This window comes from Dermacentor albipictus, chromosome 6, assembly GCF_038994185.2.
Source record: "Dermacentor albipictus isolate Rhodes 1998 colony chromosome 6, USDA_Dalb.pri_finalv2, whole genome shotgun sequence".
NCBI classification, from domain to species: domain Eukaryota; kingdom Metazoa; phylum Arthropoda; class Arachnida; order Ixodida; family Ixodidae; genus Dermacentor; species Dermacentor albipictus.
The window spans coordinates 134,351,714-134,366,138 of NC_091826.1; the positions used below are offsets into that span (position 1 = coordinate 134,351,714).

Consider the following 14,425-nt stretch of genomic DNA (forward strand, 5'->3'; position numbering starts at 1 on the left):
CATCGAGATGCGTGCGCTGCTGTGCGTTGACCGACGTGGCTAGTTTCGTCAGTTCTGTGGTCCTCGGTAGCTGTGTGCTTGTGCTCCGCGATGTTTCAACCGTTTCACGACTCGTACCACTCGTGCATCGTGCAGTGGCGCACAAGTACCTCAAAAACAAGTCCTGCAAGGTTGTTTCGGGTGCCTAAAGACAACAGGTGAGCGCTCAGAGCCAAGGACATCGGAAGTACACGAACACAGCCCTGTCCATTTGTGTGCTCCATCAGACTCTGGACGTCATTGCGCCTTGATTGTGCTACACTTGCCTCTTCACGGTACAGAAAGCTGACAAATAGATGTTCCTCCTCATTGTAACCTGGTATGTGACTTGTGTTTTTCTGTGCAAAGTCTCATTCTGCAACTTCAGTAACTTGCCCAGCTTTCCATGCCGCCCTCTGTGCTTTTTCTGTGTATCACGTTCTACAAACCTACTAACAGCTGAAAAATTACTGTTAGTCTACTATCTTAGTAACCCCCGATGAGAAAACCGCGCGAACAACCTTCATGTGTAGGCATAATACGCTTTCTTTCTTTTGGAAGCATGAGCATTGCAAGTGTCCTACATGCACATTTTTGCAGTTCGTGTTTATTATACAAAGGAGAGCCCAGTAGGTACGACTTAGTGCCTTAAGTGACGTAATTTTATTGCTAAGCATTGCATTCGGGTAGAAAGAAAAGTCGTGTTGGCTTCTTTTACCTGGTCTTTGATTGAGGAATAAGCCTTTCTGCGAATGTTTTCTATGTGCTACTGCAAAAGTCGACTACCTTCTGTTGCCCTTGCCACCGTTACTCAAGTTGTGGCCAAGTGCAAAATAATGTGATAATGTGTGTTTCAGTTTTTAGTACAATGTTATTTTTTTCTGCCATGTTCTTTTTCAATTTGTTCAGCAGTAATGAACATGTCACGCATTTCATATACTTTCGTGCAAATTTATAAGTAAGCTTTCTTTTGGTATGGCTCTCAATAAAACAATGTTAGCATTTTATTCCATCTTTCAGGTATTTTCCGTGTCATTGTTCTTGCCATTACCAGTGAGTTCTCTTTATATAGCTGTCATGACTATGTCATACTCGTCGTACAATATTTTGCAATATCTTAGTGCATATATCAGGAGCTCGTCTACATTTAGGTCTTGAGGACGTTATATAAAAATCTTGTTTTTTATGTGTGTACATGAAACGGCCGTCGCGTTTTCTAGCGCTTTCTTTTGTTATTTCACAATCTGTTAACTTTTGTCTTGAGTACTCTTGTGTTTATCATGCACCTTTCACTTTTTCTTTTCTGAGCGTGTATCACACCACGTTGTCAGAAAGATCTGTTTTCGGAAACGAAGTCAATAAAGCGAGACTAAACGTCTGTTGTGTTGGAAGTGGAATTTTTTTATGTCCCGCGTAGCGCGCGCATTGCTTGCGAGCTGGCGCGTGGCGCCCCGTAACAAGCGCGATATAAAAAAAAGCGCGCCGCTAACGGGTAAAAACAAAAAAAGTGAGCGGCACGCGCGGCATGGGGAAAAGGGGGAAAGGGAGTGGAGCGGGTTGGCATAATAAAAACAAAAAGAAAAGAAAAACATTTGGGAGAGGAGGTGCCGCTCGGCTGCTGTAGCTGTTGCCATTACAACGTAAACAATCATGTGCGCCGTCATTTTGCTTCTGCGTCGCCCATTGTTTAGGGCCGTAACTGAAGGGGACCTTGGCGCTAGCGTCGAAAGAGCGTCTGCTCGAAAACGGCCAATGGGAGCCATACGGAGTGTCCCCCCCCCCCCCCCCTCTGTTATGGTCACAGCTGCTCCCGTGTCTAGTTCCATCGGAATCTCCTTGCCGTTTACTTTTACTTTAAGCGCAATAGGAGGAGAGCTATGAACTTGGTTAGTCGTACTAACAGTCGACAAGTCTGGTGACTGCACGGTTTCCTCAACCTTGTGCACGACCTTAGTTTTGCACATTTTCGCTACATGCCCTGGCTTGGAGCATTTGAAGCAGGTACTTTTGAGAAAAGGACAACTCTCTGGCGCGTGCAGTCCGCCGCATCTATGACAGGCGCGAACAATGCCTTTCCCACGTTGCTTCCTTGGACCGTTTTGGGGGGCACGCTGCTCGCTGCTAGCGGTCTTCGTCGCGTGTCGCCTGCCTTGCGTGGTGGGCTCCCGATGCCAGCAGCATTTCTCGGGTGTCTTTCTGGGCCGTTTCCAAGGCGGTGGCAATTTTGCATACTCGCTCCCAGGTGACTTCGGCGTCTGACCATGCAAGAAGACGGCATCGAATCGAATCCATCCTGAGTCCAGCAATCAGTCGATCCCGGAGCGCTTCCTCCAAAAAGCTTTCAAACGAGCACGTTGCAGCCAGTCTTTTCAGCTCGACGATGAACTGTTTTAGGCTTTCGTCCGGTTCTTGCTTTCGCTGGTAAAAGTGATACCGTTTGGTAACCACTGACCGTTATGGAGCAAAGTGCTTTCGGAGAGCTTCTGTAGGTTCTTCGTACTTGACTTCCGTTGGTTTTTTCGGCAGCAGCAGGCTACGCAGAGTCACGTAAGCCATTTCACCCAGGATTGTTAAGAAGACTTGCAACTTCTTGCTTGAGTCTATTCCATTGGCCGCTGCATACAGGTCGAACCTTTGCAGGTAGACTTCGATATTGCCAGAGTCTGGACAGAACTCGGCCAAAGATCCCAGGGTGGTGGTCATTACTTATGTCCTCGCTTGCCGTGACGTCGTTGCCGTTTCCTCGGGCTTGGTCATTGCCTCTGCCCGAATGATCCCATTCTCGTCGCCATGTTGGCCATAGCCGCCGTGAAGTCAAGTATTTATTCGGACAGCAACATGAACATAACAGACAGCAACGATTCAGTGGATTCGCCTTATAAAGAGAGCATGGATGCAGCCGAGGCATGCGATTGGCTAACGATACAATAGCACATGTGAACAATGACCGCGTGCATCAGATACGCGGCGCACAATGACAAGAGAATACGCTTGATAAACTTTGCACAGATACAACAATCCCTTTTCATAAAAAATTTTCTTTCTTTGGTTGGACGCCCTGTAGTGTTAAGAGCATTTCCTTGAGATTTTAAAGGACAAACGTGAACTTCTTTGACTCGAACCCCCCTTCGACTATGCATCCTCTAATGCACCCATGTGACAGTGCGCATCCTCCCTTGAAGCAAGGGTTATTTGGTTCAAAGGACTTTGCATTTGCACGTGCTACTCGGGTATTAAGCAGGAGCAACATGGTACGAGTCGGCGTCCGATTCGACATGTGGCGCTGCATGCTCCGGCAAGCGGCATACGACGATTCGGGACACACGGTGCGTGCTTCCGAACGATCGAGCGGCGTCCAGATCCAGCCCCCTAGCTTGAACGCTCAAATGACTGCATATCCACGTCGAGAAACACAATATAAACAGCTGTACACAACACTGCTTCGCTTTACGCAAACACTGTCGATAAAATTATGTCCCTGCGAGTGACAACACTTCACGACGGCACGTTGTCCAGTCACGGCTCCGTAGACAGCCAGCGACAGGGCGTAGGCCTAGCTAGGCGGACCCTGTGGCCGACAGCGCTTGTAATACAGCCCGACCTCGTCGAAGAGCGCTTATTTTTGCCAAAACGATTAACACTGTGCCCTTAAATTGGCCGTAATTACATACAGTTGGTTTACTCGACGCAGTTATTGCGAAGAAGTGAGCAGCCTAAGTTATTGCAAGCGAAGCGAGCAGCCTCGCTCAGACAGTCGGTGTGTGCTGTCTGCCCGCAAAATGCCCTCGCATCGCAGCTGCCGACCTCGCCAGTAGGCTATTACTAGTGTAACGTGTGCTGCTTTGCAGTACAGGCACACGTTCGAGATAATTTTACAGAGCTGGTAAGTATTTCGTGTCCGAAACAAACTGCAGCTGGCAAGAAAAAAAGAAAGATGGCGAGAAACCTGCCCGCCAGCGCCTCCTCTGGAAGGGAACGTCAGAGAACGTCACATGCCAGCCGCGCTGTCGTTGGCTGCGGCCAAAGGACGATGCGGTTGTCGGACGCGTCGGACGACGAAAATCTGCCCAATTTGTCGCACGCCAGGCATCCGATCTGGCACTTCGGCATGGCAAAACCCCTCAATTCCGGCTGCTGTTCCGGCACGTCGGACGCCGGTTCGGACACGGAATCGCACCGTGTGCCTCCCGCTTTACTCCGTGGCTCCGACGTTTCTCCAAAAGGTGCCGTGGCGTTAATGTAAGCAGTATCTACATAACGTCATTTGCAGGGTGGTGACACGATGGAATCGCAAGCGAATGCTGACGGTGCTGTTCGCAAAGGCACGGTGACAACAGCGCTTATATTCATGCAAATACACTATCTAACTTGGTCATCCTACTTTTCGGGCCGGCGCTCCATTTCTGCAGGAAAAGGTCAATTTTTCGCTTGAGGAAACGATCACGCGAGGAAAATCACACGCAATCTTGAAAACGTTGTGTAGGATGCTAAGGCGCACTTTCTTGGAATCACAAGCAATATTGTGAGCGCAACACTTACCTGGCTTTCAACTTCATTACCTCCACATATCGTCACCCATTGTACATCTTTTGCATCTGTACATATCGTCAACAGCTGCACAACTTGTTCCTCGTGGTAGCAGCATGAGCTCGGCTGGAATAAAGCGTTTCCTTACAAGTATATACCAACTACTTCGAAAGGCGAAGCGTGCAAGGCAGAAGTTGTAAAGAGCCAGACGGAGCTCTTGTCGGTCATTCGCGGCTTTCACAATGAACGCAGGATGCAACGTACTTCGCGACGGCTGAAGAAAGGTCAGGCCAGCAGCAGCGACTGCGTATTCTTTCGTAAGTCTTGTGGTAGCCTGGATGACCAGCCATCGGATGATCGTAAAAGGCTTGGAGCACCTCACGTTGCAGAGAACGTGGTATGATCGGTACCCATTTGATGTAATCGACGTGATAAACGGAGTGATGTAAAGCCCCAATGTGCAGCTTGAATTGATTAAGTTGTCGACGTAGTCAGGCTTTCGGAGATGGCGAAGACCCTTCCATGCGTTGGAGAAACGTTAGGCAGTATGAGTCGACACGTTGGTGGGACACAAGGACAGATGGGGCTGTCGGGTCTTAGCCAATCGAGCGTTGCGATGAGCAAAGCCGGTGAAGAGGTCTCGGGACGTACGCTAATATGGAGAGGCGATGGTGAATCGTCATGATTCGGCAGAGGATAGCGCGATAGAGCATCGCCGTCTTGACGCTTCTTTCCAGCCCTGTAGGTGACATCGAAATCATACTCCAGTAAGCGAAGCAACTAACGACCAAGGCGACCCGATAAATTCTGTAGCGATGAAAGCCAGGACGGCACGTTATGGTCGGTAACGACTGTAGATGGCGGCCATGAATATATGGGCGAAATTTCGCACTGCCCAAACAACAACAAGGAAATTTCTGCTCGATTATGGTGCCCTGCTCGATTAAGGTGTAATTCTTCTCTGCAGTGGTTAGTGTATGACTAGCGTAAGCAATTACTCGTACGCGGAAGATGTCACGTTGCAGTAGAATTGCACCGATACCATGACTGTTAGCGTCAGTGTGAAGGATGGTGAGCACGTTTGAATAGAAAAGGCACAGTACTGGGTTCGACGTCAGGGCATGATTCAATCTTATGCATTCATGACACGCCCCAAAAAAGTTTGTTGATGAAACTGCTCAAAAAGAATGCGCACACCTGTGATCCTGTTCGTTCCTATGGCGGTGTACTGGAGGTTTGATTCAACTCATATGAGGCTGGAAGTCGGTGTTCTGACCACTACTGTATCTCGGCCTTCTAAAGGGAGCTATCTGGTGAGCCTGTTAACTGGTTTCAAACTGTTCATCCCCAGCTTAGCGGATTCACCGGGCGGCGCAGCACGTTTGGATTGCGCATTATATTTTCACCAATAATGTCTCTATAATGCCCCATGCCAAAGACTGTGTGAACAAGGCTTTGGCATGGGGTACGCGAAGTCTGAGATAAGTTACAAAAGCTTCATGGCAGCCCTTGCAATCAGGTCGTCAGGTCAGGTAAGGTCGAGCAGTAAGTACATTCGAAGGATATTTTTTGAACTATTTGGCAGCTGTGTGCGCACAAACAAAATAAATAATATAAGCAGTCACTAAGGCGATTATCGTGAGCTAGGAGGCGCTCTCTACTGGCCTCAGACTGTGCACGTGGCCTCATTTCTTCGCACTCTATTGTCATCCCTCACGGGCTGACCGGAAAATGTGACGTAATTCTGCGTAGGCTTCGAATGTGTGCGACACTATCACTTCACGACACGGAAAAGTGGGAGAAAAACAGTAGTACTAGTGAACTCATTATATCCACCAGTAGCTCCTCCCTTTGCGATCAAGGTGACGAGCCCGTGGACACATATAACTTAGTGTGTACTTGTCGCACTATTATGTATATGAGACGTACCCACGCAGCTCAAGTCAAAGTCAGGTTGCAACACGAAGGCGGAATAAAAGAGGGCTTAACGGTACCTCATATCACATGCTGCTCTCTTACATTTGCGAAGCCAGGTTAGGCCTCCTGCTCCGAAAGAAGAGCACGATGCTATTCTCACCCCATCACCTCGAAAACCTTGAGGTCATCCCCTCAATAAAGATGTTCTGAAGAGATCGTCTTCTTAGCCGACTTCAGAAAGATTTGGCGTGTGTGAGATATGGCTATGTTTTAACCACTTCAAGAAAAGAACGGTTAGGTGACTTGAATATGTTTTATGAGCATGGCAATGGTAGAACTTGGTCGAAGAAGCGAGTCTGAGTGCACATTTGCGCTGCCGCCATTGAGTGTACACGGCGGCTAAAGTGGCGCGCCGGCCTCAGTGATCTATACTCAGTGGTCGCCCTTCAGGCCTCATCGCAGCGCAGTATATCAGTGTGCGTGAAAGGAGGTTGTACTTCAGCGTAGCGCGGACGTGCGCTACACGTGGCCAAGTTCTACTATGCCGGCGAAAAGTACACGCTCATGTATTCTAGCGTCTGGCACAGTCTGCCTGAAGGGTAGCCTTGCTTGATCGACGTCATCGTGCTTTGTCGTGACCGGCGCGGGAATAGAACATGTCCTATCTCCCGCCGGAACCGCTAGACTAGAATACAGTGTGCTCTAGTTTGGCTTGCCGGCAATTCCGCCTATTGACATTCGTTTCTACACTTCTTCTGCAACCATTTCTCTCCCCACGCCTGCTTATACTAGTAGGGCGTTGTCTTCCGTCAATATGAAAACATACAATGCTTAGAGTGGTAGCGGCATCCGGCACCAGCTAAACACTGGCATACTGCAACTAGCAGGTCAGCGCTCACCGGAGGCTGCGACGTCGGCAATGTCCTTGCCCTGCGAGTGCGCCATGAAACCGATCACCGAGAAGATGACGAAGCCGGCGAACATAGATGTTCCGCTGTTGATGCAGGAGACGATCAGCGCGTCCCTGCGAAGAGAATAAGCATATATGCAGGAAAGCCCAGTGTATATGCAGCAGCATGCTATAAGCGTTTATCGCAATCGAAACGATGCCGGCAGGTGCTTCGGAGCACAAACGCTTCAACGCCAGGTGCGACACTGGCCATGTGCATGGTCGATGTTCGAGAGTACTTTTCACCTTCCTCGCTCTGACAGCGAGCTTCACTGACAGGGCTTCAACAAGCCTTTGATTGATCAGCATTTGTTGAAATGCTGGCGAACCATCTTCTGTAATTAGCTTTTTTGTTCATGCTGGGTTATTCAACACAGCGAATTACGGCGCAGCTCCACGCAATACCTAATAAGAGTTTTATACAATTGAAGGTAACAACAGCTTTTATATATAGTATTGAGTGAAACTTACTCTATTAAATGAGGCGTTCTTGAGCAATTAGTAAAGCAGCAGAGAAATCTGTCGAGCAGAAGAATTTTGGCGCTAGATTTACACTTTAGAAGATATCTACATCAGGCAAAAAGAAAAAAATAGCAATTCAGATACAAAAGTGAGACAAGCACTGTCACCCACTTTCAACTGCTTCAACGCTTCCCTCAAGTTTTCCTGCCCACTAAAAAGTGTGTAGATATAATAAAGTGCACAAAGTAACACAACGGCCAATACGTGACAAGCAGTTGGCGAGTGAACACGGACCTTAAGAGCAAGCCGGACGCCGGCATTCAAACGCAGACTTTACTCTGAGCTTTGTTCTTAGACGCACCAAGCTCATACAATGCGTCAAGAACAGCAACCCAAGAGACATTATTGGTGAAAATATAATGCGCAATCCAAATCGCCTCCCGCGAGAGCTGTATCTCTAAACACACAACAACAACAAAAAAAAAACACAGTTGCTAGCCCGAAAGAGGTATGTTTGCTTCGCTGACGCACGCGCTTTGCTTCTGCACCAGCTTCTCTAATTATGCAAGTGGTTGCAAGTGATTATGCAAGATTTGCCCTTGCGAGCACACCTGGAGCACTAGATTGCCTTCAGTAATCCAAATGTATAATTGTGACTGCTACTCGACTGTGGGACATCAGAGAATGGGAGGCCACCACTGTGTCGTCGACTTACTCTGGCTTGTTCGAACCAAGCTGAAGAAAAAAGTCTTTTAAGAGAGAACAGGATTTCTTGCAGGAAGTACACGAAGAAAGCGATCCTGGTGATTCAAAACATTTTGTGTTGTTTGTCGATCTTTTTTCATTCTTGGATAACTTCCTTGCCACAAAAAGACTTGTTCGATTACCTCTTTCAATGTATTGTGAAGATTCGCCGCAAATAACAATAAAACTTCACTTGGAAGTAAGCGCTATTCTTCGTCCTGGTTACTTCCTTGTCTATCCTTTTTATCATTCCTTCATTTTTTTATGCACTACATACAAAGAAAAAGATGCACAGAATGCTAATGCACCCATAGCTAATGGCTGGCAAGGGCATAAATAAAAACGTGAGTTAACGAAGAACAGGGATGTGTGCAAGTAGTGGTATTTATCCTGTGACGTACACCCTCGCGCTGTTCGCTTTCTGCCCCAAGCATCCTTTCTACTAAAAACGCACCTGCACAGTTCTTGTTGCATCATAGTGAATATTTATGACGATGCTGGCCCTTCGTGTGACACTGACTCGTGCGGTCCGGCTGAAAGTTGACGTCAACATAAGCCTCGCCTTGTGCTCAGTAAAAAGCGCAAGGTAACAGCCTATCTGCAATGACGTAATATTTAGGACAAACAATGTTTGAATAAAGGGAAAAGCTTGCGTTGTCAGAGCCGTTGAAGTGATGCACTTACTTGTAAACGTTGTTGTGATACTTGTTGTAGCTCCCTAGTGCTATAAGGGAACCCAGTCCTAATCCGTACGAAAAGAAGATCTGCGTGGCAGCATCAATCCAAACCTGCGGTAAATAAACGGTAAACAAAATGTGTAGCAACAACCGTTAAGGGACCATGCCTTAGCCGTCTGACTATATTTACTTTATCACTGTAATAGAGAGTGGAGGGCCAAGTATGGTCATGCACATTAAAAAAACTAAACTCTCAGCGAACATTTGAACTCGAAATTTCAATTTGAATGTGCTACTTCTGAACCCTTCCCACAGACAGCGACTGCCATTTTTTTGTATTTGTATTTACTGCTGGTCCGTCATGGCCCGTGCAGGAGTGGGAACATAAATGGGTTAGTAGTAGAAGGTACAGAAAATTGGTAATTATTTGTGGTGAAAATTAAATACGCTGAATTAGGTTCATGAAAGTGTCAATGTTATTGTAACACCCAATATCTTTAGGCAAACTGTTTTTGTGGCAGATAGCCGACAGAAAAAGGAAGTATTTTTGAGCGTTAACATGACATAATGGTTAGTGGATTGTTCTGAAATGCTTTAGTGTAATTGAGTGCTTTTAAGGGTCTCGCAGTTAATTAGAACGTAGTATGTTGAAATTGCCGTGGTATAATTCATATAAGAATGCTATTCGTGAAATTATTATTCTCTGCGGAAGTGGTTTAAGATTTGCGCTTGCCAGTATACCTGAAGCACTAGGTTGCCTTCAGTATTACGTGTGTATAAATGTGACTGCTACTCGACTGTGGGACATCAGAGAATGGGAGGTCACCACTATGTCGTCTGCTTTGAAACAATGCGAGAGCACGTCAAATGGTTTATGGTATGTTTCTATCTTTGTTTTTACCCTCCTTACCATCAACGCTTGTCACAGGGCAGTTCATGGTCTACTGGGTATTATGACTGCTGCGTTAAGTGAAGCACATTCGAAACTAACTGTTGAAGAAACTTTGGTCGTCAAGTATCTATTGGTATTTGCAGCATTTGAATTATCCTGTTTCACGCAATTTAGGGTCCTGAATAAGTGTCCCTCTTCAATAACAAAAACAGCCTTTAAAATCTATCCGGTGCTGCGTAGAATTGAACTGCCGTCATATATATTGAAATATTAGAGGTCTTTCCGGCAACATCGTTTTACGGGGACGTGCAACATTGGCGCCTATTCCCATCATGCGTTTCGTCGGTGTCAGTATTGCGCGTCCCTACATTGCTTCAATACTAATCGCATTACTGTCAACAATTATCGTGAGGTAGGTTCTGCCGGGGCTTCTTATATTCATATTTGTGGTAAATTATTATTTTGGCCACAGGTGAGAAAAAAGTTGCTATGCTAAAGTGTTTATGCTTTTAAGGCTCGATCACGCGTTGTGGTTGCCTGGTGCCGATCATGGTTGCCTGGTGCCACCAAATAGGCTTTGTCCCCAAAACTACTGCTACAAATTAACTAGTCTTACCAGAGAAGTGATGCAGTATCGCCTACGAAGTGTGAGCAATTTTATTTTCTTTGTACATTCGCAACACTACTATGCAGGCACTTATCACCTTTGGATACTGTTAGCTGCTGTGTAAATTACGTCGCAATGTGGCGGCAAGTCGCTGTTGGCATTGGCGTCTTGAGCGCTTTGGAGGTTGACTTGTAATGACAACCTCGTTTTCGGCGCTTCCTGTAGTGTGGGTAGGTCCCAAGCTTGAGGCTTATCGTCATCCTTGTCATGTCCTCTGTGTGCTCAATAGGATATTGACACGTGTACTCGCTAATCTTTCTTCAGTGACCGCCGTTCATCGGCTAACAAATGTTAAACGTTATCACTAGGCGTACGCTGCACCTGCATGTAACAACTTTCTGGAATGTTATTGATGGTGCCATCCGTTGTCCGGTGTCACTGAACTATGTGTAATCTGATTGTATGCGCGACGCAAGTTGTGCAGTAGTAGGTTCTGTACGAAAAGGGAACACCAAGGATTACGCTGGAAGCTTCGTCGACACATGTATGAAAACCAACGCGCTTGACTCGCAGTTTTGAATTTCACCCATCACCGACTGCGTTTGCCACTGTGCTTAGAGTGTAGCATGTTTTCTGGGCACAGAATTGACCAATAAAGACTTTTCTTGATTCACAGTTTTTGCTACTGTGTTTTTCAACGTCAGTGTAACGTGAAATCTGATTGAGTATCTTTGCGTTCATGTACTGGACGCCCTCGCAAACCATGAAAAAAGGCCGAACAGCGAAGACAACACCGTCGTCGTCCCGATACATCGAGCAAGCCTTAAGATTCGAAACCAGCCCCCGGAGTGCAGGCTTCTGCCCGAAAAGACCAAGAAGTGCACGGCCATGACAGCAGCCACGATGCCTACTCCAGTGCCACCCACACCTATCGTGTTGCAGCAGTCCAGGGAGCCAACGACCTTCCGAAGATCGTCATCGAAAACAGGAAAAGCTGACTGAAATCGTACGCAAGGTTCGTTATGTTCCACAACTGTAACTACGAGGTACGGCCCTGACTACGAGGACACACTTAGAAATGTCAACTTTCCCTGGAGGACGCCGCTCGGACGTGGTTTGAGAATCAAGAGTCAACACTGATGACATGGGACTTTTTTGGCAGCTCCTTCTTGAACACGTTATCCTGCTTCGTGCGAAAAGAAAGGGCCGAAGCTCTGTTAAAAACCCGAAAGCCGCTTGCCAACTAGAGCATCGCGATTTCCGCGGCGGAAATGACTCCTCTGTTCGGACAGGCCGACCGCCCTGATAGGTCAGAAGATAAAAAAAAACAAAAAAAACGCCCGCAAGGCTGGAGTCAACTGCGGAGCTTGTGATCACATAGGTTTTACGTGGCTTGCCTAAGTTGTTTGTTGGTTTTGCGAGGTTATGTTAAGTTTTGCTAAGTTCTTGGTAGGCTTGGCTAACACGTTCTTTGGTTTTGGTAGACTATGGCAGGTTTTGCTAAGTGGTTGTCTGGCTGGGCTTGACGCTGGAAGCTTTCGAGCAGTCGCAGGCCGGGATCGCTTTCTCGGCGACGACGAGCGTTCAGGCACCGAATCTCGCATTCCTTGGACTGACACTCGGGATGCTCGATTCGGCGTCGCCTCTTTCCAGCCGCAGCTTCGGCGCGGTTTTCCGGATCAGCTCGGCGGCGACGCATCGCTTCTTGATTGGCAGTACAGCGCTTTTCCTCGTAAGCCGCTTCTTCTTCGGGCATCCGGACTTTCTTCGGTCTTCCCATGGCAGCAGCACGTATTCACGGAGTAGAGGAGGCGAGAGGTGTGTTGCCGCGCTGGCTGTTGAGAGCTTTTACTCGCTTCTGACGTCACGATTCCGCCCTACGCACGTGAGGTGCGAGGAGGTTACGTAGCTAGGCTCTCTCGCAGGTGGTTGCTAGGCAAAGTGAGACAGCGCACAGCTCAGTTGTTTTCTGCTAACGCTCCAGGGCGGAACTAAAAGCTTAAACAGCTCCGCTGTTGAAAGTTCGCTCCCTGATGCGCGGTTGTGAAGCAGGAGCTTTTCGCCGTATTGATAAGCAACCCGCCAAAAACCGTTGCTGACTTCCGAAGCCCCAAATATTCAGAAAACGCTCGATATGCAGACAGGGCCACATAACCGCCCAATGCTGACTGCAAACAACACAGATGTTCAAGCACACGTCACCAACGAACTGCGTTAGGCCATCGCGGCCTGAGGTGGCCTGAATCCTCACATCAGAGAAGGAGTTAAGCAATCACTCAGGATTCCTGCGGTGCAGCCGGAATCACCGCAGCCCCACAAGAAACAATGGCCTGCGCCACCATCGCCCACCACCATCGTTCCGCAACGCTGCAAGTGCGACGTCCGCCACCTGCATGCCCGCCTGTCGCCCAGTGCAGCTTCCACACCACAGACGTACTGCGCGTTTTGGATCACGGAACGCTGTGCTATCACTGCGGGAAAGTCGGCCACATCTACTGTTGATACACTTACCGTAGACATACCATGGGATAGGATTACGAGGCTTCGCCGTCAACACGTCTATTCGGCAGCAAGCAGAGCGGCCTCACAATATCGCTGACTGCCTCGCCGCAAGGCTGTGGAGACCCCGATGACTGTCCCGTTCGCCGTCAGCAGGACCCTACCTGTCGCTTTAGCTCCACTAATACACTGGCCCAGCCCGGGGCCGGTCCATAAGCGCCTTATCCGGAAACTCAAAAGCAGCAACTGATAGAGATGCGGATGCTGATTGTAGAAAGGCCGAAGATCCTCCGCCACTGACGACGAGGCTGCAAGAACCACGTCGACGATGCCATGACGAAACGCTGCCAGTCAGACGACCAAGCAGACACCACACCAAGAAAGTCCGATGACGCGATGTCGCTGCTGCGGGACAACACGACGAAGCCGTGATCCGATTCCACTGCCTAACCGCGACGCAAAGTGAAGATCCATCAACCTCGACGTGCTTCTCAACGGCCACAAAGTCCCTGTTCGTGTGGACACAGGCACCGACTACTTCCTCATAAAAGTTTCATTCACATCCGAACTCCAGGAAGTCAAGACTACTGGGACGACCGTGAAGTTCGGCCAGCTGGAGGACACCTGATAACGCCGTGTGCAATTTGCACGGCAAGAATTACAGTTCATGACCGAGGCTAACCTGCGACGTTCGTTGTGCTCCAACAGTACCAGCGATACGTAATTCTCGTCATGGCATTCATGAGCCATCAGTGCGCAATTATCGACCTGAAGTCAAATTTGATAACACTATCGCAAGACGATTTGACATGTGATAGACCATGTGACCATGCTACTCAGACCTCTCTGAATCACCACGCCTTCATTGTGCTTATGAAGCCGGCGTACCGCCTGGCTCAAGTACCATCATTTCTGTCGGCACTAATAAACCGGGAAATGCAATAGGTGTCGTTGAGAGGGACCGACATCTACTGGTGGATAGCGAAATTCGCGTCGCTAGCTGAGTCGCTCGACTGTTTCGAGGAAATCCCGATGTAATGCTAACAAACTTCGGCGAGTAGTACGAACACCTCAGCAGGGTACGACGATCGCATACATTGATAAAATTGTGTAAAACAGTTATGCAGTTGTCC

General features: G+C 48.1%; 1 protein-coding gene and 1 pseudogene across 3 annotated transcripts in view; both read right to left on the bottom strand.

Annotated features, from left to right (window-relative positions):
- Gat (GABA transporter) overlaps positions 1–14,425 on the bottom strand; it is a 552,429-nt gene that overhangs the window by 90,673 nt on the left and 447,331 nt on the right. For all 3 annotated transcript variants that reach the window (XM_070541350.1, XM_065432204.1, XM_065432206.1), the window contains 2 exons: positions 9,302–9,405; positions 7,362–7,486 (listed from right to left, as the gene is read on the bottom strand). In XM_070541350.1, the coding sequence (XP_070397451.1) occupies positions 7,362–7,486; positions 9,302–9,405 (229 nt within the window). The remainder of the gene's footprint in view (positions 1–7,361; positions 7,487–9,301; positions 9,406–14,425) is intronic.
- On the bottom strand, positions 1,982–2,851 carry LOC135902235 (uncharacterized; annotated as a pseudogene).